This window comes from Podarcis filfolensis (assembly GCF_964270895.1).
Source record: "Podarcis filfolensis genome assembly, chromosome: 2".
NCBI classification, from domain to species: domain Eukaryota; kingdom Metazoa; phylum Chordata; class Lepidosauria; order Squamata; family Lacertidae; genus Podarcis; species Podarcis filfolensis.
Window position 1 is genome coordinate 16,242,771 of NC_139605.1, and position 27,592 is coordinate 16,270,362.

Here is a 27,592-nt window from a genome sequence, read left to right on the forward strand (position 1 = left end):
GCCTGCCTACTCTAACACGAGTAGAATGTGTGCTTTTATTTAAATTACATCTCTGGGTTATTTGTGAGGCATAAGAATTCGTTCTTTCCCCCCCCAAAAAAAATATAGTCCGGCCCACCACAAGGTGTGAGGGACGGTGGACTGCTGAAAAAGTTTGCTGTGTGAGGCAAACAATTTCCGCTCGTGCAATGGAACTTCCCATCCCTTTTCCTTCCACATGTGCCCACCACATCACCTCCCAATCTGCTCCAGATGGTTGCGGGAAAACCCAGATCAGATGTTGAAGAAGTTTAGGGGAAGAGCAGAGGGCAGAGCAGTCCTGCTGTACTTGTGGAAGTCTTTCTGCTGGCACAGTGACAAAGGCTGTTGTGTAGCTCTGCAACCGGTGTCCTTCCGCCACTGGTTTTGGAAGCAATGTACACACCGCCTAATCCACAATTCGTATCTATCCTGCACCTATCCTTTTGTTTTCTTATGGAATGCTGTGTTTCGACACGCTTTTCCCCAAACCGGCTTTGATCCGAACTGAGAAAAACGATGGTCTTGCTTGTGCTGTGAACTGACAATGTGTACACTGCCCTTGTTGAATACACCCAGTGCCGGATTTACATATAAGCTAAACAAGCTATAGCTTAGGGCCCCACTCTCTTGGGGGCCCCAAAAAAATTAAAGGAAAAAAGAAGATGTACGTTTCCAAAATATAATATAAAAAACAAATAAAATAAAACCTACATACAGCAACAGTGTTTTGTGTTGTGTAGGTTCCTATGAATTACCATATAGCATATATTCAACACAAAATACAGCAATAATTTGTTGTTGACAAAGGACAGCTGGACATAGAAAGGGCCCCATTACCTTCAGTAGCTCAGGGCCTCATCAAACCTAAATCTGGCCCCCTGGATTCAGACATCGTGCGGAGGGCATGTTCATCTTTGCTTTAGTACTGTGGTGAGTGCAGCCCTTCTTTGGTGTCCGGTCATTACAATGCCATTCTTGGCCATATTCAGCACCACAGTGATTCATGCTGAAGAAATCATTACAAAGCACTTTAACATTCCCTTCCTTTCATATTAGGTACCACGGTGATTAATGCTTCATTACGCAACAATTTGATTATGGGCAATTTCGTTGCCTTCCTTTCATATCTGGTACTTTGTATAACTGAGCCACTGAAGTTATATATTTTGCATTCTATCCACCTAATTTTGTTTGATAAAGAAAGACTTCCTTTGAAGAGGATTGAAATAACATTGTGAAACAGTTTGCATAACCGTCTGTGATAAAAATTAAATTACTGTATTTTTCTGTGTATAAGACTATATTTTTTCCTAAATTTTTGAAGTTTAAAATAAGGGGTCGTCTTATACACGGATGGTGCATAGTGCATTTTCTTAATTTTAAGTCCCCCCAAAAAGAATGTGTCATATACACGGGGGCGTGTTATACACTGAAAAATACGGTAAATAACAGCAGCAAGACACATGGACAATGTTTGAGCAATTAGTTCTTCTGCATTCAACCATTGTGAAATTTGCTAACTTGATAAGTACTTCACCACTCGGCTACTTTGATCGGATGATATGTCTTTGAACAAACAGTGCTTTCCACCTGAAACGCAGAACTGTCCAATATATACAGCAGTGAAGAAAACTAAAGTGGTCTGTAAAACAAAGAACAGCTGATACAAACTTGTTGAATTCCCAATCACCCATGAGGTTCAGATATATAACTTTTATCCCTTTCTAATCTAGATCACACCCGCCCTATACATTTAAGGCACTCTCTTAGCGCTTGAGCAGTGATGGCTCCCACCAAAGGCTCCCGTAGTTTGTTATGGCAGAGCCACAATTCCCAGCACCCTTAACAAACTACAGTTCCCAGGATTCTTCAGTGGAAGCCATTACTACCAAGATGGTGCAAAAATGCTTTAAAAGTATGATGCGGGGGTGACCCTAGTCTCGTTTTCTTCTCCACTTCCTTGACCACCATCAAAGCTGTAACCAGTGCTTTTTTTCCTAAAAAAATGTTTAGGGGTACTCTCATTTTCCTACTCATATTGAAATACTGCCCCTCAATGAGGCCAAACTTAGATTCACAAAATGATGATGGTGGTGGTGATAATGGCTGGATTTCCCCAGCCACTCTGGGCAGCTTCCAAGAAGAGATTAAAAATACATTAAAACATCAGTCATTGAAAACTTCCCTAAACAGGCCTGCCTTCAGATGTCTTCTAAACGTCAGGTAGTTGCTTATTTCTTTGACATCTGATGGGACGGTGTTCCACTGGGCAGGTGCCACTACCAAGAAGACCCTCTGCCTGGTCCCTGTTACCTCACTTTTTTCGCAGTGAGGGAACCACCAGAAGGCCCTCGGAGCTGGACCTCAGTGTCTGGGTAGAAGGATGGGGGTGGAGACGCTCCTTCAGGTATACTGGGCTGAGGCCGTTTAGGGCTTTAATGATCAGCACCAACACTTTGAATTGTGCCTGGAAACGTATTGGGTATGTTTAGGGGTATGCATACCCCTGCATCCCCCCAGAAGGAAAAGCAAATGCGTTTAAGCTAGTTGGAAAAATAAAGTAACGTAACAAGAACGGCTGGAAGTCAAGTCACTTGGTGGGTGTCCGTGTGGGGTAGGTGTGTAGGCATGTTGATATGTACAGTACAGTGGTACCTCAGGTTACATATGCTTCAGGTTACATACGCTTCAGGTTACAGACTCTGCTAACCCAGAAATAGTGCTTCAGGTTAAGAACTTTGCTTCAGGATGAGAACAGAAATCGTGCGCGGCAGCAGCAAGAGGCTGCTAAAGTGGTGCTTCAGGTTAAGAACAGTTTCAGGTTAAGAACGGACCTCCGGAACGAATTAAGTACTTAACCCGAGGTACCACTGTCTAAGTAGGTATTATATAGAGTAATGTAGGTATGTTTTATGTTATGAAAATAAGGTAGTGTTTTATGTATGTGTATTGTGTAAATGTCTATGTATGTATGTTAATAATAATAAAGAAGAATAAAAGAGAAAAGAAAGATCTCAAAGTAGCTGTATTACTACAAAGGAATTTCAGAAATAGACTGGAAAGAGAAGCTGCTGAATTGCAACTCATTACCAAACTTAAAACCATGGAGAGACCTGGTCTGAACAAAGACATTGGATTCTTATCTCATTATACATGACAAAGCCATTTTTCACCTTCTCACCCCTTGCTTTTTCCTGTAAGACCTATTGCAGTCGTTAAGAGTCGTCAACAGGCTCATCTGCCAATCACCCATTCCCACCACCCTTCTGAGTAATACCCCTCCCCACCTTCTCACTATATAGAAGGATCTGGCAACTTCTGTTTCAGTGTATCTGAAGAAGTGTGCATGCACACGAAAGCTCATACCAAGAACTAACTTAGTTGGTCTTTAAGGTGCTACTGGAAGAAAAAAAATTTATTTTTTTTTTGTAGAGAAAAGAAAGAAAAGCACTGGCTATAACTGTTTTTAGTTCATGTTTACCTGCAGGGCACCATGTACCTGAATCGGTGCTCTATAAGAATATAAGACACGCCTGCCCATCTGGTCCAGCACCCTGTTTTCACAGCGGCCAGACAGATGCTTGTGGGAAACCCGCAGGCAGGATCTGAGCTCTCTCCCCTCCTGCACTTTACAGCCACTGGCTTTCAGAAGCAATCCTGCCTCCAGCTGTGGATGCAGAGCCTGGTAGCCCTTGTGCCTGGTAGCCCTTGAGAGCCTCACTGCTTCCTGTGGGAGTGAGTTCTGTAGTTTAAATAAATCATCAGCATTACAGCTAACCACAGCCAGTGGACTGAACATGCAGCTAGGGTGGATCCTGATCTTATCCCGTGTTTGCCTTTCTGGATACCCATCTGCATTGCAAAGCGAGGTCAGCTCAGCAAAGAATAGAGGTGGCTCAGGGCTGGCAATCCATTGCTACATTGCCTCTCGTGTTAAGCAAGAACCCGTCCTGTCGGAACCTAGTTGGCAGGGATCAAGTATCTATTTCAACACTCGAATAGAATAGGGAAAGTATTTAGGTCAGGAAATGTGGGAAGGTGAATATAATATAATATAATATAATATAATATAATATAATATACAATTTATTTATACCCTGCCCATCTGGAAAAGGTAGAGAGAATCGGGATTTCTCTCTGGTGCCCAGGAGGACATGGCAGAACTGAAGTTGTGAGTCCTGGATTCCATCCATCTCCTCTTTGGGAGGAAAAGAATGAGGACGAGCGATGGGTTTTGCAGAGGAATAGGCAAACTCGGCCCTCCAGATGTTTGGGGCTACAATTCCCATCATCCCTGACCACTGGTCCTGTTAGCTGGGGCTGATGGGAGTTGTAGTCCCAAAACATCTGGAGGGCCGAGTTTGCCTATGTCTGGTTTTGCATGAGCCTGAGAACAGGAAAGTATTGACTGGGAAATGTCACCCCAATGACCACTGCAAGTTAGGAGGGCAGGTCTTTCAGGCTGTTTATAAGCACCAGCTGCTATTCACTATTATATCAATAGACATGCTTGCCACTCCAGCAGGACCTTGCATGGCTAGACTGGCACCCACTCACCCACATAATTCTGGGTGAGCAGAAGGAAAGAGCAGGTGGAGCACATTGGTCAAAGTGCTCAGGCTAAGGGAGGCACCAGAGCATCCTTAGGCAAAGGCCCTGCGCCCAGGAATCAAGAGAGGTTGTGTCTATAAAGAAGGTAAAGGTAAAAGGTAAAGGACCACTGAATGGTTAAGTCCAAAGGCGACTATGGAGGTGCAGACCGAGGGAGCCAGTGTTTGTCCACAGACAGTTGGGGATTTGAACCACCGACCTTCCAATCAGCAAGCCCAAGAGGCTCAGTGGTTTAGACCACAGCGCCACCTGCATTCCTTCTATATTTGAGTGCTCTCTCCCATTTAAAGAAGACTTAGCCGACTAAATGAATGAATGGATTCACAACATGCATAGCTTTGCAAAGGACCAGGAGGGGAAGGCCTGTGTTTTGCATATTTGAATGACTTTGAAGTGGGTGGGTGGGTGTTATTATTTCATCAAGGCAAATGTGTTTTTATGTGCTCTTTCTTTTGTACAATATTTTTATTAATTTACACAAAAACATTACATATTTTTTTAAAAAAGCATACAATAAAACATTTAAAACAACTATATACACTATCAGTATTGAAGCCACAGTATGGGAATTACTTGAATCCCCTCCTCCCTTGGTTCCTTTATAATATTTTCATTCACGCATGTCAATAAAGCCTTTTTCTCGGATTACTTCCAATTTTTGTACATTGTCTATAATATTACAAGTGTTTTTGGCAAGATGACAACAAATATAAAAAAGAATGGTAAATGTCTATTGCATATTTACAAAAGCAATGTACACAAGTTAATACATTAGCAGGGTTTTTAGATGGGCCATTTAAAACATCACTCCAGCTTCCCAAAATACCCAGATATTACCTACAGTAGATAACAGAAGTGTTTTCCTGCCTATTTTGAGCTGAAAGCAGTATCTGAGAAATGTGCTGTTTCACATTGCTGGACGCTGGGGACGCTGTTTCACATTGCTGGACGCTGGGGTAGGCTGCATACCTAAGTTTCTTCTAATTCTTAGACTCAACAAGGATCCAATTGCCGGAGTAGCCAGACATGGTCTGTCTCGGGAGACAATGGAGGGGTGAGCCTTTGGGTGTGATGTCAAACGGTTGGAAGGGTTGTAGCGCCTGCTGTGGCTATTCAAACCAATGTGGGAGAGACATGTTTTGCTGCAGCTGGGGCAGATGAAGGCGCCCGGTTGTGCCGAGGCAGAGGCACCATAACATTTCTTCTTTCTGCGCTCCTCCAAGTTTCTTAGTAATGCCCCCCCTAATTATGGGTCCTTAAGGGGACGTGGGTGGCACTGTGGGTTAAACCACAGAGCCTAGGGCTTGCCGATCAGAAAGTCGTCGGTTTGAATCCCCGCGATAGGGTGAGCTCCCATTGCTCGGTCCCTGCTCCTGCCAACCTAGCAGTTCGAAAGCACGTCAGAGTGCAAGTAGATAAATAGATACTGCTCCAGCGGGAAGGTAAACGGCATTTCCGTGCGCTGCTCTGGTTTGCCAGAATTGGCTTAGTCATGCTGGCCACATGACCCGGAAGCTGCACGCCGGCTCCCTCGGCCAATAAAGCGAGATGAGCGCCGCAACCCCAGAGTCGGTCATGACTGGACCTAATGGTCAGGGGTCCCTTTACCTTTACCTAAGGTAACAAAGGAAGTGGCTCTGTGCCAAAGGGCAAATGGGTGCCCCCCCCAACTGTCTGTTAGTTCGAACGAGAAAGGCCAAAGTTGAGGGGCGTGAACTTGAATCTAAAAACAGGATGGGCAGCTGAGAGACAGAAGCCATGCCTTCTGATATTTCCAGTGGATTATATCATATGATATGATTCTGAAAGACTTCCTAGACCAGGCACAGGGAATCTGTGACCTTCCAGATATTTTTTTGGACTACAACTCCCATAATTCCTGCCTATTGGCCACACTGGCTGGAGATATTGGGAGTTGGAGTCCCCCACCCCCAGATGCCCCATCCTAGACTATGTATTACAGATGAGCAGGTAAGTTTGGCTTCATTTGTATCTGCAGTTTATGCCACCTATTATTTAAGTGATAGAATGCCAGGTACCATTTAATGAATATATTTAAGTGCTCTCTTAGAGAAGACTTAGCTGATTAAATGAATGAATGGATTCACAACATGCATAGCTTTGCAAACATCTGCATAAAAGAATAGGAAATACAAGCACACTTTTGTTTACACAGAATGATAAAGTTGGGAGGGACGCTGAGGAGCATCTAAGCCCAACCTCCTTACAGGGATCAAACCTGCAACCTTGGCGTTACCAGCAACGCACTCTAACCAACTGAGCTATCCTGCTGAGCTGATAATAATTTGCATATGCAGTACATAAACATGTTCCCAATACCTCACAGTAATATTACTAACATATTCTTCAACATCAACTTCGTTGGTCATGTTGTGCGGATGCCTGATTATCATCTTCCAAAGCAACTATTTTATTCCAAACTTAAAAATGGAAAGCATAATGCCGGTGGTCAACAAAAGAGGTTTAAAGACTCTCTCAAGTCAAATCTTTAAAATGTAGTATAAACACCAACAACTGGGAAACACTTGCCTGAGCGCACTCCAGTTGGAGAACAGCCTTTACCAAAGGTGTCATGGGCTTTGAAGATACTCGAACTCAGGACGCAAGGGAGAAATGTGCTAAGAGGAAGGCACGCTTGGCAATCAACTCCCACCGAGTGATCAACTCCCACCGGGAACCAATGTCTCCACTGTGGAAGGATGTGTGGATCCAGAATTGGCCGCCACAGCCACTTACGGACCCATTGTTAAAACCTTGTTTATGGAAGACAATCTTACTCAGTTACGAGTGATTGCCAAAGAAAGAAGAAACTTGATAAAATGGAGTTATGCAAGGGCAGGATACTGCAGGATAGCACCTGTGTTTGGACTCTGGTGTGATGATCATAGAGTCATAGACATGTACCATCTTAGAAAAGGCATTCCCTTCTGTGAGGGAAATAAATGAGAAACCTTTAGTATGCAAAAGCCACAGTAGTCGACCGTATTCCTTCTGGTCCTTTTTCCAGCTGGCAAATGGCAAATGGAGCTCTGGAACATGTGACCGGGAAGGTTTTGGCTTCCTGGACTTGCTGCCACCTCAAATTGCTTCCTCTTTACTCACGAGCTCCATTTAAGGATTATTTTAATTGGCTAAAGACTGAGCAATGCCGTTCCTCAGATAAAAAGAACCATGCAACAGGTTGTTACTGCTACTGACAACAGGATCAGAGTCACTGCTTAATACCTGGTTATCCCTCCGTTACTTTGATCCTCAATTGTCTATTGTGGTCATGGCAAGGATTGCAGTATCATTGGACGCAGGCTAGCCATAAAACTCCTAAGTAATAAACAACAATGATCAAGGCTGACAGCATGCCTGTTACAAACTCTGATTTGTATTGTTAGAAGGCACCTAAAAGTGTGGGGGAGTTATTGTTTTGTGTTTTTATTATATATTTTTCTGTTTTTCACTTGTATTTTTATGCTGTGAGCCGCCCTGAGATATACAGATGAAGGTTGGTAGACAAATTTAATAAATAAAATGCATACATACATAAAAGGTTATCTACTCCAGTGGTCCCCAAACTTTTCCCCCTATGGGCTACTTGAGAATTGCTGGTGGTCTTGGTGGACCATGCAATGACTTTTCTGCCTGCCATAGTGTTACACAAATTTTAAGGTACACACATAGCAGGGACACGCTCAGTGCCAGATTTACGTATAAGCTAAGCAAGCAATAGCTTAGGGCACCACTCTCTTGGGGGCCCCAAAAAAATTGAAAGGAAGAAAAAGATGTACATTTCCAAAATATAAGATAAAAACAAATAAAATAAAACCTACATACAGTGTTTTGTGTTGTGTAGGCTCCTATGAATTACCATATAGCATATATTCAACACAAAAAACAGCAACAATTTGTTGTTGACAAAGAACAGCTGGACATATAAAGGGCCCCATTACATTCAGTAGCTTAGGCAGGCATAGACAAACTTGGCCATCCAGGTGTTTTTGGCCTACAGCTCCCATGATCCCTAGCTAGCAGGACCAGTGGTCAGGGATGATGGGAATTGTAGTCCCAAAACATCTGGAGGACTGTTTGCCTATGCCTGTCTTAGGGCCTCATCAAACATAAATCTGGCCCTGGACACACTCCACAGAAAACCAATCCTTCACCCTTCAAATAACAGGAAACACTCCCCACAAGAAATAGATGCTTTATCTGAGTTCCCAAAGCAATCCCGAAGCCATCCCAAATATTTTCTCCACAGCAGAAGGAAGTACCTTGACAAAAAAATTCATTCCCAAGTTAGTTTCACTTGCAAAATCCTTCAAATCCTGTAAAGAGTTAAACTTCTCACACGGTCTGTGACAAAAGATTCAAGGACTTGGGTATCTACCATTTCAAAAGAATGACCCAGACTAGCCAAGATAAGGCAGTCAGCAAGAATAATCAGTTATCTTGACTGGACAGGAGACAACAAGCCACGCTCTCATATTTCTGCACCTCTTTCTGTGATGCTGGTTTGATACTTGTAGGTGGTCTTCGGCTAAGGGGTTGGGCAATTTCTAAAGTCTTTAAAAATTGTATGCGACGACAGCTGCGGGGATGCTGTTAGCTCAGAGATGAACAGAAGACAAAGTCCCTACCAGAGAGGAATGGCAAATGAAGCTATTGGATTATGCCAAAACAGCAAAACTGACCAGAAAACTCAGGAACCAGGAAGACCAAAACTTTAATAAGGAATGGGGGGAAATTACAATTTACCTTAAAGACCACTGTAAGCAGCTGAAAACATTAGCAGGACCGCAATAACACTATGGATACAATGGAGTTATAAAAAAACTTGGATTATTTTTTAAAAGATGCAGCAGAAAAGGTTTACTAACAGAACCCCCTAGAAGGGAAGGTGGGAAGTCTAGAGATTCGGGAGAATCTTGTATTTTCGGATGTGTTGTGGTATGATTGTAAACTTAAATATGTAAAACCAAATAAAAATTATATAAATAAAATAAAAGTTGTTACGCACTTCTGTTCTGGGTCTTCACCTCCTTGCAAGAATACGGTGGGCAGACTCTGATGCAACAGAAGATAAAGATCTGGTTCCTGCCTCCATTCTTCTCTCACCAATCATGGAGGACACCGAACCCTTTATTGATTTGGAATTTGGGCTGTAAACGCCAAGCCCAATTTTTTTCTTATAACAATAGCAACTGCAACGCACTGTGCAAGCTATGGTATGGTTTTCAACCACAGACCACTTGAATTAAGTTTTTTTTTAAAAATGGAAATTTTATTTACAACATAACATAAACCCCCACCCCCCAATACAGAAATCCACCCTCATTAAACATGAACATAACATACACTAAGCATAACATACAACAATACAAACAACCAAATAAAAGACTGCCTTTATCCTGTATCTGGCCTCTTTATATACTTCTTATAAGCTGTTTCCTTTAAGAGTAATTATCAAGATTTTTCTAATTATAACTTAAATATCCACAAAGTCTCCTGCAGACATTAATCAAAACAAGTCCAGGTATGTATTTTAGGGCACTGTTTTGTGAAGTATTCTCTGCATTTTCCCCATGCTTTTTGAAACTCTTGTCTAGTGTGATCTCTAATCGCCTCTGTTAATCTAGCAAGTTCAATATACCCTAACCATTCATTTTTTGTTGGCACAATTTCTTTTTTCCAGTTTTTAGCAATTAGGATCCTTGCTGCTCCTGTAGCATAGAGGAATATTTTCTGATCTTCTCTTGCTGCACCTGTGTCCGTTATCCCTAGTAGAAAAGCTTCTGTATTTTTCATAAAGTTATACTTAAACATTTTTTTAAGCTTGTCATATACTGTGTTCCAGAAGCTTTTGGTTTTTTCACAGGTCCACCAAACATGTATAAGTGTCCCCTCTGTTTTACCACACCTCCAGCACAGATTTGTTTTTGTCTTATACGTTTTAGCTATTTTGGCAGGACTTGAATTAAGTTTGTATACCACTGGTGGGAACCCTGATCTCGTCCAAAGAGGATTACACAACTTAATGGGGGATAAGCCTATCAACAGACACAGTGGCTATGTTCTACTTCCCCTGGTGAAAGTATGCCTCTGAATGTCAGTTGCTGGAGACTCATGTTGTAGGATAACCAGTCTCATATAACCAACATGCTGAAGTTAAATAATGCAGGATGAGGTGGTTAAAAGCATAGAGTAAGCTGTCCTGACAGGTTAGCTCACCTTGGGAGGGACTAGCTAATCAAGGCTTTGTTCCCCTTGAGTCTACCAGAGAAGCTCAGCCTCAGTGAAGAGGCTAGGCTGGTTGCTGCAACTTATCCACATAGCTCTTACAAGCTATTCTTGTCTTCCTATACCCATAATTTAGGAACTTTCACCACTGTAACTAAGCAAAGTTTTACTGCCTGTGCAACTTTTTCTGACTGCTGTATGGAAAAGCACATGAATATGACCTTTGTAGAGTTTGTAAGTAAATCATTTTTAACTTGCCAAATGTGTGGTCTCTTTCTATGTTAACGCAAGTGGGGGATTTTGGAACTTAGTACGGTATATTTTAAAGATCTATATTTCTATGCTTTGCTTTACTGCATGTTTTGTGATTTTAGATCTCTGCTGGGGTTCCCTCACCAAAGAGTACTTGCACCCCAAACTTGGATCCTGGCATCCAGGAATTATCCTCGTTTTTTTAAGCCTATTTTTTCCCTTTGCAACTAACAATTCATTGCTATAGCATCCCCCAGAGGTGGCCACTTAGCCTCTTCATAAACACTTCCAATGAAGGAACATCCATCACTTTCTGGGACAGCCAGTTCCAATGCTGCACAGCTCGTATAATCAGGAAGCTCTTCTTAATGTTCCATCAAAATCCCCTGTCTTGTAATTTGAACCCGTTGACTAAGGTCGCAAACTAACTTGGTCCCTCGTCTATGTGTCAGAACTTAAAAACAAAAACCTATCACCTCTTAATTGTCTTTTCTCCAAACACCCAACTCCACACTGAGAGCCCGTGTGGTGTAGTGGTAAAGAGTGGTAGTCTTGTAATCTGGTGAACCGGGTTCGCGTCTCCGCTCCTCCACATGCAGCTGCTGGGTGACCTTGGGCCAGTCACACTTCTCTGAAGTCTCTCAGCCCCACTCACCTCACAGAGTGTTTGTTGTGGGGGAGGAAGGGAAAGGAGAATGGTAGCTGCTTTGAGACTCCTTCAGGTAGTGATAAAGCGGGATATCAAATCCAAACTCTTCTTCTCCTTCAACCTTCCTCAGAGGACTTTGCCTGCTTACACACCAAACACTTAAAGCACCCCCCCAAAAAAAAAAAATTAATTCTGAAGGCTTACCCCTCTCAGAGCTACAATTCCCAGCACCCTGAAACTATAGTTCCCATGCTTATTTGGAGTGTGTGCATTAAATGTATAGTATGTATACATTTGGACCACTGACAGTCTTTTTCACCCTCCTCTGGATCTATTTCAGCTTGTCAACACCCTCCCTCAAACTCTTGGCGATGAGCGAGAGAAGGAATTGAGGGGAGCTTCCAGACCATCTCTTTACTGAGCATTCATTCTGATTTATGCACACAGAGATTAGACCAGGGCTAGGCAACCTAAGGCCCATGGGCCAGAAGCGGCCCACAGAGGCCATTTAACTGGCCCCCGAGCCACCCCCAAACCAAGCCACCCACTCGCCGAGTCCTCGCGCGCTGCGCTAAACTGACACAGCTCAATGCAGGGAGTCTCTTCCGCAGTTCTGGAAATCACTTCTGTGCATGTGCAGATGCCGGAAATCGCGTCTGTGCATGTCTACGGTGCCGGAAATCACTTCTGCACATGCTCAGACGTCGGAAATTACTTCTGCGCAGGCACGATTTTCAGCATCTGGGCATGCGCAGAAGCGATTTCTGGCACCGCGGACATGCGCAGACGCGATTTCAGGCATCGCGCTGCGCCGGCCAGCCCACGGAGGATCTCTGCGGGAGTGGTCAAGCCCATTTCCGGTAAGCCTTGCCAACCCCTGGATTAGACATTGTTGGGGGGGGAAGAAGATTTGTTGCATGAGGGCTCCAAATCCACGCACAGCCTGAAATTGATGGCATGTGACTGAATCCCACCTACAAATAACTATGATCTGGAAGCATTCAAACATAAAATTCTGCTAAATGTCACTGCCTGGGCAAGGCTGCCATACGTCAGGGAATCGGGCCGCTAAAATGGCATCCGATCGGATTTTTGCTGAATCGGCAAAATGTCCTGGAAAACCCAGGTGTATGGCAAGTTGGGCGATGTTTTCAAAAAATGCATTGCATTAGAATGTCAGCAATCCTAAATTCAAAGATTTCTGAGTTTGGCTTTGGCGAGTCACAATATCCACAATAGCCTACCTCAAAGAGTTGTTGGGATGTTAGAATGGCATTGTTGGGGAAAGGGCAGGACTCAGATGTAACAAATAATAACAGCTATGAACTAGCCAGACATTTAGGACATCTAAGGCTACAGTCCTTACCTGGCAGTCAGTCTCAGTGCATGCAGTAGATATATTACGTATTGAGTAAGCATGCAAACAATTGAAGTACACAGATGCAAAGCTCAGCACCCTTGGAAGAAAACTGTGTTGAAATCAGTGAGAGTTAGGCCTCATTCATACAATTGTTTATTCTGTTTCCCTGTTAATTTCTATATCATCTTTGAGATTTGAGCCACTTTTGAAATCAAGTGAAATTTAGTGGATGTTTAGTGATCATGTAATGGTTAACCTTAAGGAAATCAGCCCTGAGTGCTCACTGGAAGGACAGATCGTGAAGCTGAGGCTCCAATACTTTGGCCACCTCATGAGAAGAGAAGACTCCCTGGAAAAGACCCTGATGTTGGGAAAGATGGAGGGCACAAGGAGAAGGAGACGACAGAGGACAAGATGGTGGGACAGTGTTCTCGAAGCTACCAGCATGAGGACTAAACTGCGTGAGGCAGTGGAAGACAGGAGTGCCTGACAGGAGTGCCAGACACGACTAAATGACTAAACAGCAACAAACAAAGGGTTAACCGTGATCCCTTCCAATTCTACAATTCTATGGTTCTAATTTTTATTTTTGCAGTAAAGGATTACTTTCCTTATCACAAGCTGAAGCAAACAACTGCTGAAAGTTAAAACCCCACAATTCCAAGGACAGATAATTGCGATTCAAAGCCTCCCACATTAGAACAGATTAGTTGCATTTTTAGAGTGATGTTCTTTGATGAGCTCAATTAGCCAACCAACACGTACAATATTCATCAGATAGATTATTATCTGTTTAATGGATAAGGAAGTGCATTCCTTATCCCAAAGGAATGCAAGCTCTGAAACATCAGAGCACTTATATGGATACTTGTGAGTAAAGATTCACAAATGGTGCCTCCCATTTGATTCATGGGCAGAGTTGCAAATCTTCCTCATGCATGCAAGCGTCCACCAGAAACAGCCTATAATAAATTCAGGCTGAAAAGAAGTTAACTTCACCACCAGAATCCTTTGCCTCTGCCTTCTGCACTTCGTTCTGAATTTGTATAATTTCAGCCCATTTATTTCAATGGGAGAGATTTGGGCATCAATGAAACTTGAAACGTGCTTCCTTTTGTCTGGATGGTGGCCTCTGACATGTCTTGGAGGACCAAAAGAGTATCTGATCTTAACAGGGCAGGTGCCAGACATCAGAGGAACGCCCCCCCCACACACCCCAGCACAGTCTAGCCTATAGGTCCAGCTGAGGATGTTTCACCCCTCCCATTGCAAGAATCTGCTGACAATGTTTCAGAAAGGAGGGGGCAGATTTTGCTCATTGCTTCTTCCGCTCCAGCCTGACTTCAAAGGGAGTCTGAGTGTTATCTGTATATAGATAAGGTTGCTGCTCAAGTAGCTGTAACACTCATGCAGTCCAGCGTCTCCAATTAGTCTTTAGTTTATGCAGTAGCTGTAGAGAATAAAATAACTTATACTTCAGAGCTGTCGTTCATGTGGTTCATGCTCTGCTGTGCTCCGCTGACTTTTGGAACTGAGTTTGGTGCTCACAGCTCTGAGTTGTGAATCCACAGCACTTAGACCTGCTCCCTGCAGTTTCTGCGAGTGCTTTCCCAGCTCGCCTGGCCCAGTCGGGGCTGAAGAGGTTGAGCCCAGCCGTTGGCACTGGCTCAAAGGCGAAGCTGACACCAGCCACCACCAGGGATGTAAGACGGCAGCAAATTCTGCTGCAACCTATAATCATCGCAATCAGTGCTGTTTCTGTTCCGCTGCAGTTTGGTTTATTAGTATTATTAACTACAAGGTCCCAGGGCGGGATACAACAATTAAAATATAATATTTAAAACAACATACAAACACAGAAACAAGGAGGGTCCTAAAAACACACACCTCAGTAAGGATAGCTCAGTTGGCAGAGCACGACAGAGCATTAATCTCAGAGTTGTGGGTTCGAGCCCCACATTGGGCAAAAGATTCCTGCATTGCAGTGGGTTGAGCAAGATGACCTTTGGGTTCCCTCCCAGCTTTAGAATTCAGGTGTCAAAATTTAGGATGAAGAGCCGCATATTCAGCATTAGCCAAAAGCTGTACAATGAAGGTGCCAGGCACAACTTGGGGGCTCCCACAGAAGGGCATGTGACGCTCTTTGGCATGCGCTTTTAAACCTTGCTTCACCCTCATTCCCTATGAATGAATGAGACACCTCAATAAATATCCGGCATTCAAGACAGAGGAGTGACAGGTCAGTATGTGTGAACCATGGCACACACACCCTTTCTCTGTCTTTACAATTTGATCACTAATCACAGTTGCAATAACTTAAAGGTAAAGGGACCCCTGACCATTAGGTCCAGTCGTGGCCGACTCTGGAGTTGTGGTGCTCATCTCGCTTTATTGGCCGAGGGAGCCGGCGTACAGCTTCCGGGTCATGTGGCCAGCATGACTAAGCCGCTTCTGGCGAATCAGAGCAGCGCACGGAAACGCTGTTTACCTTCCTGCCGGAGCGGTACCTGTTTATCTACTTGCACTTTGACGTGCTTTCGAACTGCTAGGTTGGCAGGAGCAGGGACCGAGCAACGGGAGCTCACCCTGTTGCAGGGATTCGAACAGCCGATCTTCTGATTGGCAAGTCCTAGGCTCTGTGGTCTAACCCACAGCGCCACCCGCGTCCCTGCAATAACTTAGGGTTTGCCTTTGCCTTTTCGGTTTGTTTGATTTTTTACTTGCAAAATCCTGACCCACGAAACACCAAGACCAACCATAAAAATGTGCTAATAAAAGCTTCCTGGCTGATATTGAATGAGCCATGCAAAATAAAGCATTTGTTGGGAAATGTTAAATTAAGTCAAAGAAAAACAACTTTATATAACTGTGTAAATAATAGTTTAATTGTAAATCAGTACAATGGGTGTAGCTGGAAGTTCCTTTTCTTTGCTGATTCGCATATCAGATATAATTATGTTCTTTTTCTATTCACACTTTTATTTCTCTTTCTTTTTTCTTTCGTCTGTTCTTTTTTCTGTCTATACTCTTTACAATCTCTACAATCTAGTGAATGTTTGTATGTCGCTATTGTATGTATTTTAAGGTTTTTCTCGTTCAATAACAATTTTTTTTTAAAAAAATGTGCTAATGGCAGCTTTGGCATGTGGTGCACCTGTGGAATTAACTGTTCCTCTGAAGCATGAGCCATGATAGGTTCACCAGATGATTCAGTCTTCAGGGACTGACTGAAGCAATGGATAGGCATTGAGGATCCACTTATTGGCCTCACCAGAACAGGAAGTGCGAGAAAAGCAAAAATGTTTTCCTTCATGGGGACTTAAGAACTGCCACCTGGTGGCAAGAGCATCCTTTATGCATCTAGCTGGGATGAAGCCAGAGTAGACCACTGCTTTTCAACTAGTGGGTTCGTCACCTGATCCAAGGTGGGTTGCAACAGGAGCACTACCACTGTGCAAATTTGTGGTCAAAGGTTAAGAAATGGGTCCCCCAGTGTAAGTTTGCGTTAAAAATGGTTCCTGGGTCTGTAAAGATACCTGGTGTAAACAATACTGACCCAGGTACAGTAGTACCTCGGGTTAAGTACTTAATTCGTTCCGGAGGTCCGTACTTAACCTGAAACTGTTCTTATCCTGAAGCACCACTTTAGCTAATGGGGCCTCCCGCTGCCGCCCTGCCGCTGTCACGCGATTTCTGTTTTCATCCTGAAGCAAAGTTCTTAACCTGAAGCACTATTTCTGGGTTAGCGGAGTCTGCAACCTGAAGCATATGTAACCCGAGGTACCACTGTATTCTTCTCCTTCTCCTCTAATATTGGCCATTGACACTGCAAGCCAAAGTTCCCAAATTCCCTATAATTCTTTTGGGAATTATGGTTTAGACAGAACTGCCTAAATTATGTAGAAATTTATTTATGTATGCAACTACAGCAGCGAGAATGCTACTGGCCCCAAAATGGAAAGAAGCAGAAGTTTTTGGATACAAAAATTTACGGAATATGCAGAAATGGTGAAACTTACCAGAAGAATAAGAAATCAGGATGACAAACTTTTTATAAAAGAATGGAAATGGTTGATTGAATATTTACAGATAAACTGCAAACAGATAAAAACATTGGCATTGTAATAACCTGCACTTTCATAAGAGTATATATTTAAAGTAGATAATTAAAGAAGAAAATTAAATGTATTTGGATATGCAGAAAATATTAAAAAATAAATTTATTTAACCACAGAAAGAGGGGGAAAGAAGTCAAACTTCCAAATGTTTTAATGAATGTTAGAAGAATGTAGGAATGAAGTTATATGGCTTTAGTAGAAATGTTATAAGGAATTAAGTATAAATAGATTATTAAAGGAAAAAATAAGGTTAGTTTGTGTTAAGATAATTATAGAATAGAAAACAGAAGAAGATGGAAAGGAATTGCTGAAATAATTAATAGAAGTGGAATACAAAAAGGGAGGTGTGAGGAGGTCGTTGAAATATGTGAATGAAAGATAAGATATTGAAATTGTTTTTGATGTGTTTTAAATTGTTTTTGTTTTGTCTTGTTAGTCTATTGTTTTAGTGTTATGTAGTGTTTTTGTATTGTATTGCATTGTTTTCTTTGTTCTTTTTTTGTAGTGTTTAAATTGTTGTAAAAGTAATAAATATTATTTTTTAAAAAACCTTCCAAATGTTAAAATGATTGTAAAATTAATGAAATGTATAAATTTGAAAAGTATATTAAAAAAAAATTAAAAAGACAATGCAAGGCAAACGCGAGGTGTCCGGGGGTGGGTGGGTGTTGAGGCTTCCTTCCTTCCCTAACTCTGCTTTAATCTACAGCAGGGTTGGGGAACCTTTTCTGCCCAGGAGTCTTCATCCTTTTCTTCCCTGTTCCTGCAGGGTCAAACTTGACAGGTGGGCAGTTTCTCTCTTTTCGCCTGAGGGCTGCAGGGCTGATTTGGAAGAACTTGATCAAAAATCCAAACTTGCACACAGGCCTAAAAATCTTGCTGAGCCCTGTTAAAAGCAGATTCAAAGCCCTTGGGTATGTCAGGCTGCACCAGGAGCAAGCCTCCTGGACCAACGCAATAGGATTTACTCCGGAGTAGACATGTATAATAAGATTGCAGTGCCATTTACCAGCCCTACAGTCGCACATCTTCCTCCTGACACAGTAGGCTATGGTTTTTATATTTCGGATGAATTAATCAGCTGTCACGCTCTTTAAGAATCGTCCTCAGGAGTTCACCAGACCTTCTCCTCTGCTTATTTATAGCTATGGGGGGGGGGACTTGATTCCCCCCCCCCTTAATCCCAGCTTTTAATAAATGGAATACATGATGGCAATGTTTTATTGCTGCTACTTGACATTTTAAGGGTTTAGGATTTTAACTTATGGCATTTGATGTTTAATGTGTGGACACTGTAAAGGTAAAGGGACCCCTAACCTGGGTTGCGGTCCTCATCTCGCTTTACTGGCCGAGGGAGCAAGGGTGCTCATCTCGCTTTACTGGCCGAGGGAGCAAGCGTTTGTCCGCAGACAGCTTCCGGGTCATGTGGCCAGCAAGACTAAGACGCTTCTGGCAAAACCAGAGCAGCGCACGGAAATGCCGTTTACCTTCCCGCCAGAGCAGTACCTATTTATCTACTTGCACTTGACATGTTTTTGGCAGGAGCAGGGACCGAGCAACAGAAGCTCACCCCGTCATGGGGATTCGAACCGCCAACCTTCTGATCGGCAAGCCCTAGGCTCTATGGTTTAGACCACAGCACCACCGTTTAATTACTTTGTTCTGTTGTATTTATGACCACTGGTGGAGGAAGAAGAGTGGGGGGGAGCGCACCGCCCCCAGCAGTGCGATCCCAGTGGGGTGCCATCGCGGCTCACCACCACCACCATAGGTGGCGTGTCATGCCCCCAGGACGCGCGCCAGCCCCGTCCCCGCTTGCTCTCCCCACGCGCGCGCGCACCCACCCACCCGCTGGAGCATGAAGCTCCACCACTGTTTATGATTTATAGCCTGTTTTATGAATTATGTTTGGATTGAAAAAGGAAGGCGACCCCAAAATGTCACACCCGTACCTTCGGGTTATCAGCATGTCGGGCGGGGGGCGGCGGCGTTTGTTTCATTGTGCACTCCTATACATGCCTACTCAGAAGTAAGACCCCCCAAGTTAGATGCTACTTACCCTAAGGTAGTGAGGCTGGGATCCTAGCCACCTACGCAGGCTTACCTGAGAGCGGATTCCATTGCGCTCACTTCTGAGCAGGCAAGGTGAGAATGGTGGCATTCTTAGCCCCTCCTCCGCGGTGCTGCGCTTAGAATCCGCTTTCTGCTTTCTTCGTTGCGGTTTGCCGTCGTTCCTGGTCCGGATCAAAGAATCACAAAGTTATCAGGGACCAGCAGGGTCATCTAGTCCAACCCCCTGCAGTGCAGGAATCTTTTGCCCAACTTGGGGATGGAAGAATGAGAGCTGCGTCGAGGCCCCTGGATGAAAAGAGCAGACGCTGATTCCTTAGAAGACTCGAGGGAGCTGGGTTTTTGGGGGGGGGGCAACCCTTACTTGTTCCTCTGCCACGGGGAGGAATATTTCGGCAGGCGGGGAGGTTCTGCGCCCTAGATCCTGTATGACGTCAAAGCCCCCCAAGAGTTCTTCGTGATGTCACGAAGTGAAAGGGGAATCCCTAGACAAGAGCCCCCTTCCCAGCGTGTGATGTCACTCGGCCATGGGAATGCTAGGGGAAGACCCCCTTCTCCCTCCCGCTCCTGATAGGGAGGAATCCCCCCAGCTCCTCATTACGCGCTTGTGACGTCACGGGAGGGCGTGGGGATTCCGGAGGGAGCCCCTCCTCTCCGCAGGGCGGTTCCTCCAGGCGGCGGGAGAAGCGCAATTTGCCCGCCATGGCTGCTCTTCAGCTCCTGATGATGGTCCCGGCGCTGGGCAGCTTCCTGTTCACCTTCGGGACCGGCGTGGAGCTCATCCGCTTCGTCTCCTTCCGCGCTCTGTTCCTGCAGCCAGGGACGGGGGCTGCCCAGCACAGAACCGGTGGGGAGGCGTAGGGGCGGGAGAGAAATGGAGGGGTCTTGCGGGGGAGGGAATGAGAGCTTGGGGTTGCAAAGGGGTGCGAGGTGCGCGGTCTTTGGGCGGAGGAGCAGGGATCCGGCGGCCCCCCAGGTGTGGGGCTCTGTATCGGGTCCAGGGCAGCATGGGCAGTGCTGAGGGATGACGGGAGTTGTAGTTCAGCAGCATGCCAAGAGGTATGAAAAATTGCCCGTTCATCCCTTCCTTTTATTTTTGGTTTGGATCCTGAAGACGCCCAGGCGAGTGGCAGGAGGCTGAAACTCTAAAGCAGCCACTTTGAAACTGAGAAAGTCAAATGACAGGAATTCCTAGATCTTAGATAAGATGCTTTTAACACTGTGACTTTATGTTGCAATGGTTCCTGTTGGAAGTTTGCGTCTTGCCCTGGGCGTTTTCCAACAAGCAGAAATAAATGTGGCGCCTTGTTGTCAAAGGCAGGCAGGGCGAAGGATGTGGTCTGGCTCCCCCCCGCCCCCCGCCGATGCTACTAGTATGTGAACAATATGGTTTGGTAATAATATCCCATGATGTCGTTAAAGATGGTTGGATAAAAATGTCTGTATGTTCTACTTCCTGCTCTGTATGTTAAGGCCATTCAATCCAGAAGCTTCACAATACTTTAAGAGAGCCTTCCCCAACCTGCTATCATCCATAACTTTTGAAGTACGACTCTCACCATCCCTGCTGGCCGGGACTGATGGGTGTTGGAGTCCAACATGTCATAAATAACAGGATCTGAGATTACAGAATTATAGATTTGGAAGAGACCCTGAGAATCATTTGGTCCAATCCCCCTGCAATGCAGGAATATGCAGCTGTCCCTTATGGGGATTGAACCTGCAACCTTAGCACCATCGGCACCACACTCTAACCAACTGAGCTATCCAGAGAACACCAGCTTGTGGAAGGATTGTTTTAAGATGATGAGAGAGAGAAGGAGAGAGAGAACAATTTGTCTCTGGGATCTGTTTTTGGGCTACTATCTGAGATCCTCTGCCAGCCCCCTGCTGGATGCACTAGGCCTCACCTTGAGCGAACCTCTTTTCTTTGCAGATGCTGCTCCTAATCTTCAATGGGAAGCTGCCCTGAGGGATCCCAAGATTCTGCGGCCACTAATGGTGGACGTGGGCTTAATTGTCCTCTTCATCCTGCAGCACAGCCTCATGGCCACTCAGCAAGTCAAACACTGGACCAGAAGTTGCTTTGGAGTTCTACAGAGATCTTTCTATGTCTTCTGCACAGCACTGACTCTCCAGGTAGGGGTATCAATTTGCGGCACCAAAATGGGGGGAGAGGACTGAAGGGGAGGAAGAAGTCCCACAGGCAAGATAACAAAGCAACTCAGAGTGAATTCTTGCCCAAGTCAGAAAAGCTAAACTCAAAATGCAGAATAAATCTTCCTGGCATGATGCCGTTCAGATTTCATACTCTGCACTTTCATGGAAGCAATATTTCCAAAGCAAATCCCCCAATTTCAGCATTAAGTCTTTGCTCCTTGGTACAAATTATTTTGATAACGGACCTCCCAAACTCACACCGTTAACTCAGCATAGCCTTCATTATGGTGCGAAGCAAAATGCATCATTGTAATGATGAACACTAGAATCTTGCACAATTTAAAAACAACAACAACCCAGTATGGATATGATTTGTATGATTTGGCTAATGCATGCAGGTCCAGCGGATTTTCTACAATGTGATCGCAGTTTAGGAGTCCCAAAATGCAGCCATATGAGACGTGTGCCTGCAGGAGAATCTACTTCTATCTAATGCGCCTTTTCCTTCCCACCTAGCTGCTGATGAGGTACTGGCAGCCTGTGCAGGATGCTCCTGTGCTCTGGAATACGAGCAGGGAGCCGTGGGTCACTTGGGTCCCTCTCATCTGCTTCATCCTCCACTTCATTGCTTGGCTGGTCATCTTTAGCATCCTCCTCATCTTTGACTACGCAGAGCTGATGGGGGTCAAACAGGTACCGCGCAGCTTCCCTTTTCCCATCTAGAGAGGCCACCGTCCGGTATTTGGTGGCTGAGCTCAGCGAGGCCCAATGACCCAACCCATGAGGGTGATATAAGATATTTCCTCATGCTGTAAAATATTTCTATAACAATACAACCATCCACATTTGGAGATTCCTCAGAATCTCTGGACTTCCCACCTTCCCCTCCGTGGGTCCTATTATTAAACCTTTTCTACTGCATCTCTTTCAATAGTCCATATTTTATATCGGTCCATAGTACTTGCTACGAGTGTTATTGCAATCCTGCTAATGTTTTCATCTGTTTACAGTGGTCTCCAAGATAAATTATAAATTTCCCCCATCCTTTCCTAAAGTTATGGTTTTCTTGGTCAGTTTTGCCATTTCGGCATAGTCCAGCAGTTTAATTTGCCATTCCTCTCTGGTAGGGACATTATCTTCTATCCATCTCTGGAATTCTGAGGGATTTTTGGTCAAGGCAGGAACCGCAGAAGCACTTAGTGTTGCCTCAGCAGTCCAGACAACAAAACAAAAACAAATCTCACATTCCCCCTTTGTGAATATGAAGAGGCCCAATGTGTATAAAGGTAAAGGGACCCCTGACCGTTAGGTCCAGTCGTGACTGTCTCTGGGGTTGCGGCACTCATCTCGCTTTATTGGCTGAAGGAGCCGGCGTACATCTTCCGGGTCATGTGGCCAGCATGACTAAGCCACTTCTGGCGAACCAGAGCAGCACACGGAAATGCCGTTTACCTTCCCACTGGAGCGGTACCTATTGATCTACTTGCACTTTGTGCTTTCGAACTGCTAGGTTGGCAGGAGCAGGGGCCAAGCATCGGGAGCTCACCCCGTCACAGGGATTCGAACCACCGACCTTCTGATCGGCAAGTCCTAGGGTTTAAAATGGTGTCTTGTTTCCCCAAAAGATTTGGGCATCTGCGGTGCAAATGGGTGTTTCTCTCATTCCGTAGGTTTACTACCACTGCCTGGGCATGGGGGACCCTTTGGCCGTGAAGTCCACAAGTGCCATCCGCCTCTTCTCCCACCTGCGTCACCCTGTGTACCTGGAGTTTCTCCTCATCCTGTGGGCCGTTCCCTGCCTTTCTCTTGACCGCCTGCTCCTCGCATTGCTCTTCACAGCCTACATCACCTGCGCCCACAACCTTGACCAGCAAGACTACCTCTACCTGCGAGCTCAGCTGGACAAGAAGTTCCAGATCTTCTCCCGTGAGGAGGCAGCCTATGGGGATCTGCTGGCTCAGAATGGCCCCTCCGTCCTTAAGAACTGAACCGGTGTGGCCCCAATTTTATATGCGGGTGCTGGTGTCCTAGTATATTGGGGCCTGAGAGCCTGGTACCTTGCACTCTCCCATGCTAAGCACTGAACGATGAAATGTGCCTTCTATCTCCTTTTGCTTTTACGCACTTGGGACTTGAGTGGTCTATAAATGGGACCTAAGAGTTCTGGCTTCCAGCAGGCCTACTTTGCTACAACTCTTAGAACACATATAAGGAGTTCTACATGGTGATCCCAGGTTGAGCCACATGGTCCAGTAGGTTAGAATCCTTGAGGAAAGAGGTGGAACTCCAAAGATGGCAGAATTCAACCCCAAGTTCCTTGGAGGGAAGTCTCTAGAGCAGGGGTGGGGAAAGCCTATGGCCCTCCAGAAGTTGGTGGACTTCAGCTGCCATCAACCTCTGGAGGGCTGTGGGTGCCCCATACCTGCTGTATAGGCTTAAAGGGATATATTGGGCCCAAAAAGAGTCGTCCCCCCCACTAGTGCTAAGAAGAACAATGAGTCACTGATAACCGACTGGAATTTAGGTGAGGTGGTCAGGTTGTTGTTGTTTGTGGGAGGCTTTTTTACGATTTACAACTACAGACAGCAGGCAGGTAGGTCAACAGACAAAATGTTCCCCATCTCTGGCAACGCTGGGCCCTGTGGAATCAGTGGGGCACTGCCCTAGTAACCTCAGTCTGCCCCCATCCATTCCCCACCTGCTAGCGGGCTTTACTTCCAACCAGTCAGGGGGTGGCTCTGTCTGTCATGGACTCTGCTGCTGGCCTTCCTGCCCTAGAGGGCACCAGGCACACCTGACTGGGATTCTGCAGCTGCTAAAAAGCACAGAAGATGCCTCAGTTGAAATTCATTATAATAACAAAGCATTAGAACTGGGTTTTTCAATTCATTTTCTGCTACAGAACTTCTGCCCAAGTGATTTTTAAAGTATAGGATTTTTAACTTTGATTCACAAGCAAGAACTATTTTAAAGAGGTAGCAGCCTAGATAATTTGTGAAGTGGGCTGTGAGGTCTTTTTGCTTTTTGCAAATATACCTCTTCAGCACAGTGTCTTCCAAATACATTTCTGTTCCAAGCAAGCCATCAGAATTCATTGCCCATCCTCTTGCTTCTGTCGCGTCAATTCAGTTCCAAAGCATTCTTAATTCCAAGGCCTACCTGGGTTGAAGAAGACAAGGCCTTGAGAAAGATTCTGGTCAAGATGGCCGTCCAGCAGTGGACCACCTGCCTCTCAAACCCAAATATATCTCCATGCGGTGGGTGACTTTTAACTCGCCCCGCCCATCAGAATTAATGACAAAAAATATAATTTAGGTGATCTTTGAATCAAGTACATTTACAGGCAAAAGCGGGCTGGGGGGGGCAGGGGTTGATTCTAGGATTATGTCTCCAGGCTCTACCTAGCAATGGTTGATCTTTGCCTTCATTTGTAACTCAATGCCTTGAACATCCACTAGCATTTCTTTTTAAATGCTGATAATGCTTTTATTGTAGCTTTTTTATTATTATTTCTGTACCCCCTTGCTAACCAAGTATTTTTATACATATGAAAAGCAAATCTTGGATTGAGAAGATAATGGTTTGTAAAGTAAAAAAACGGGTGTGTGTTTTTAAAAAAAGTTTGGTTTGTCTCTGTTCTGAAATTTGGTTTTAATGTAAAGTGTTTCAATATATTTGGGTTTGTTTATAAAGCAGAAGTGACCAGCTGCTCCCAGAAGCTAAAAATGAGCTCTGTATCAACAAAAGTTTTACCTATACAGTGGTTACACACTCCGCTTACCCAGAAATCGTACCTCGGGTTAAGAACTTTGCTTCAGGATGAGAACAGAAATCGTGCTCTGGCAGCGTGGCAGCAGCAGGAGGCCCCATTAGCTAATGTGGTGCTTCAGGTTAAGAACAGTTTCAGGTTAAGAATGGACCTCTGGAACGAATTAAGTACTTAACCTGAGGTACCACTGTAATTATTCATGATGACAAGTTGTAAGAATCATGAGATATTCCACCCCTGAGCTTTTGAAATACAACTCCCATCAACCTTGGCCATACGGGCTGAAGCTTATAAGCATTGTTAGTGGAGTTTGTAACCTGAAGTGTTTGTCACCCGAGGTGTTTTTATCCTAACTTACTACTGTATAGAATATACTGTCAAAGCAATGTAACAGAAAACTAAAATATTACCTTAAAAGATTTCAAAGTAAAACATTACAAAGGAGGTCAACTACAGAATACAAATTTAACATAGTAGGGCTGGGTGAGTCTGGGCCCCGCCCCCAAGGCCAGGTGAGAAAGGCCTTGCAGGGAGTGGCCTTCATGCCTCTCAGCCGGGCGATGTTCCTCCGGCCTCATGAGAATCCTCTCTAATGGGACCCAAGTGTGTTTAAGGTTGCAATTAACTTAATCTTCCCTAGATCTGCTTTTAGCAGAAGCATGTGACACTCCCACTGCCCATCTTCAAAGTCAGAGTAGCAACCACATGTATCCTATAGTCATGTTTGGCTCTTTCTGTTTGGCATCGCTAAGGCTCTCCTCCCCCCGCCCCCCTCATGAAACAACGGCCTCCTTTTAAGCATCCCAACAGTTATTTACCGCCCCCCCATTCGTCTCACGGCACATGTGTGATACACACGCTTCGCCCTAATGGCCCCTGAAGCATCTTAGGCTACGAGACGAAGGAATGCTCTCCTGCTAAATGCACACTCACTGATTACAGGCGCATACTTGGGAGAAACAAGAACTAGCCTTGCGCGGAAAAAGAAGCATCCCCTCTACTTCTCTTCCCTTCTCCCCTCGCCCCCACCCAAGGGCCAGGCCCATGCTTGCTCCCCTAAACCCTAACCTAACCAGGGACCCAGCTGAGGAAAGCAGCACTGAGGCGCATTCGTGGGAGCCTCCCCCTGAATCTTCCCAGGAGCAGGAGGACAGTATAGATTTGGAACAGTGGTTTGCAGAGGAACATAGTTCATAATAATAATAATAATAATAATAATAATAATTATTATTATTATTATTATTATTATTTATACCCTGCCCTCCCCAGCCAAGGCCGGGCTCCACGTGGCTGACAAGCAATAATAAAAACAAGCTGAATGAATACAACTTAAAAACAAGATTAAAATACAACATTAAAATATTCAAACATTAAGATATTAAAACGCAGCCTCATCACAGGAGAAAAGAAAAGAAAGAGGGGGAGGGAATCAAATTGGCTCCAAGCCAAAGGCCAGGCAGAACAACTCTGTCTTACAGGCCCTGCGGAAAGAAATCAGATCCTGCAGGGCCCTGGTCTTATGAGACAGAGCTTTCCATCAGGCCAGAGCCAGTGTTGAAAAGGCCCTGGCTCTGCTTGAAGCTAATCTAACTTCCTTAAGGCCCAGGACCACTAGGGTGTTGCTATTTATGGACCTTAAGGTCCTCCGTGGGGCATACCGGGAGAGGCGGTCCCGTAGGTACAAGGTGGGTACAAGGGTCCTAGGCTGTGAAGGGCTTTAAAGGTCAAAAGCAGCACCTTAAATCTGACCCTGTGCTCCACCGGGAGCCAGTGCAGCTGGAAAAGCACTGAGTGAATATGCTCTCATGGCAGAGACCCCGTGAGGAGCCTCACTGTAGCATTCTGCACCCGCTGGAGTTTCTGGGACAGCTTCAAGGGCAGCCCCACATAGAGCGAATTACAGTAGTCAAGCCTGGAGGTGACCGTTGCATGGATCACTGTGGCCAGGTTGGGGCGGGAAAGGTAAGGGGCCAACTGCTTGATGTGGCGAAGGTGGAAAAATGTCGCCTTGGCTGTTGCTGTAACCTGCACCTCCATGGAAACTCTTAACGGAAGGCAATGGCACTAATTGGGCCCCCTCAAGAGAAGGGAGTTGGTCCCTCATTCCCATGCCATCCCGACCCAGCCATAGGACCTCTGTCTTCAAAGGATTTAGTGTCAACTGGCTCCCATGAAACCATCCAGCCACAGCTTCCAAGCATCTGGTCAGTGTGTCCGGGGCCAAGTCGGTGTGGCCATCCATCAGCAGATAGAGCTGAGTGTCATCAGCATATTGGTGACAGCCCAGCCCAAAGCTCCGGATAATCTGGGCAAGGGGGTGCATAAAGATGTTA

General features: G+C 45.0%; 2 protein-coding genes and 1 long non-coding RNA gene across 3 annotated transcripts in view; 2 read left to right on the forward strand and 1 right to left on the reverse strand.

Annotated features, from left to right (window-relative positions):
• Nucleotides 1–487: 487 nt before the first annotated feature.
• Nucleotides 488–19,876, reverse strand: LOC310757388. The gene is made up of 2 exons (XR_014545140.1): nt 19,365–19,876; nt 488–1,027 (listed from the first exon to the last, which is right to left on the reverse strand). It is a non-coding gene; the product is annotated as an uncharacterized lncRNA (long non-coding RNA).
• Nucleotides 19,877–19,950: 74 nt separating this feature from the next.
• Nucleotides 19,951–25,110, forward strand: LOC310757300 (nurim-like). Its single transcript, XM_083602619.1, has 4 exons — nt 19,951–20,177; nt 21,267–21,469; nt 22,007–22,183; nt 23,161–25,110. Exons 1-4 carry the CDS (start codon nt 20,033–20,035, stop codon nt 23,476–23,478), a joined length of 843 nt encoding a protein of 280 aa, XP_083458745.1. The 5' UTR covers nt 19,951–20,032; the 3' UTR covers nt 23,479–25,110.
• LOC310757234 (nurim-like) overlaps nt 20,188–27,592 on the forward strand; it is a 131,514-nt gene continuing 124,109 nt past the window's right edge. The window contains 1 exon segment of the mRNA XM_083602512.1: nt 20,188–20,389. Within this exon segment, the coding sequence (XP_083458638.1) occupies nt 20,380–20,389 (10 nt within the window). The 5' untranslated portion in view covers nt 20,188–20,379.

What these genes read in the sequence shown, in the direction of transcription:
- LOC310757300 (XM_083602619.1), top strand. Translation starts at nt 20,033, where the DNA reads ATGGCTGCTCTTCAGCTCCTGATGATGGTCCCGGCGCTGGGCAGCTTC. An exon ending in GGCTGCCCAGCACAGAACCG is followed by an intron (nt 20,178 to 21,266) that starts GTGGGGAGGCGT and finishes TTTTCTTTGCAG; the next exon opens with ATGCTGCTCCTAATCTTCAA. An exon ending in GCACAGCACTGACTCTCCAG is followed by an intron (nt 21,470 to 22,006) that starts GTAGGGGTATCA and finishes CTTCCCACCTAG; the next exon opens with CTGCTGATGAGGTACTGGCA.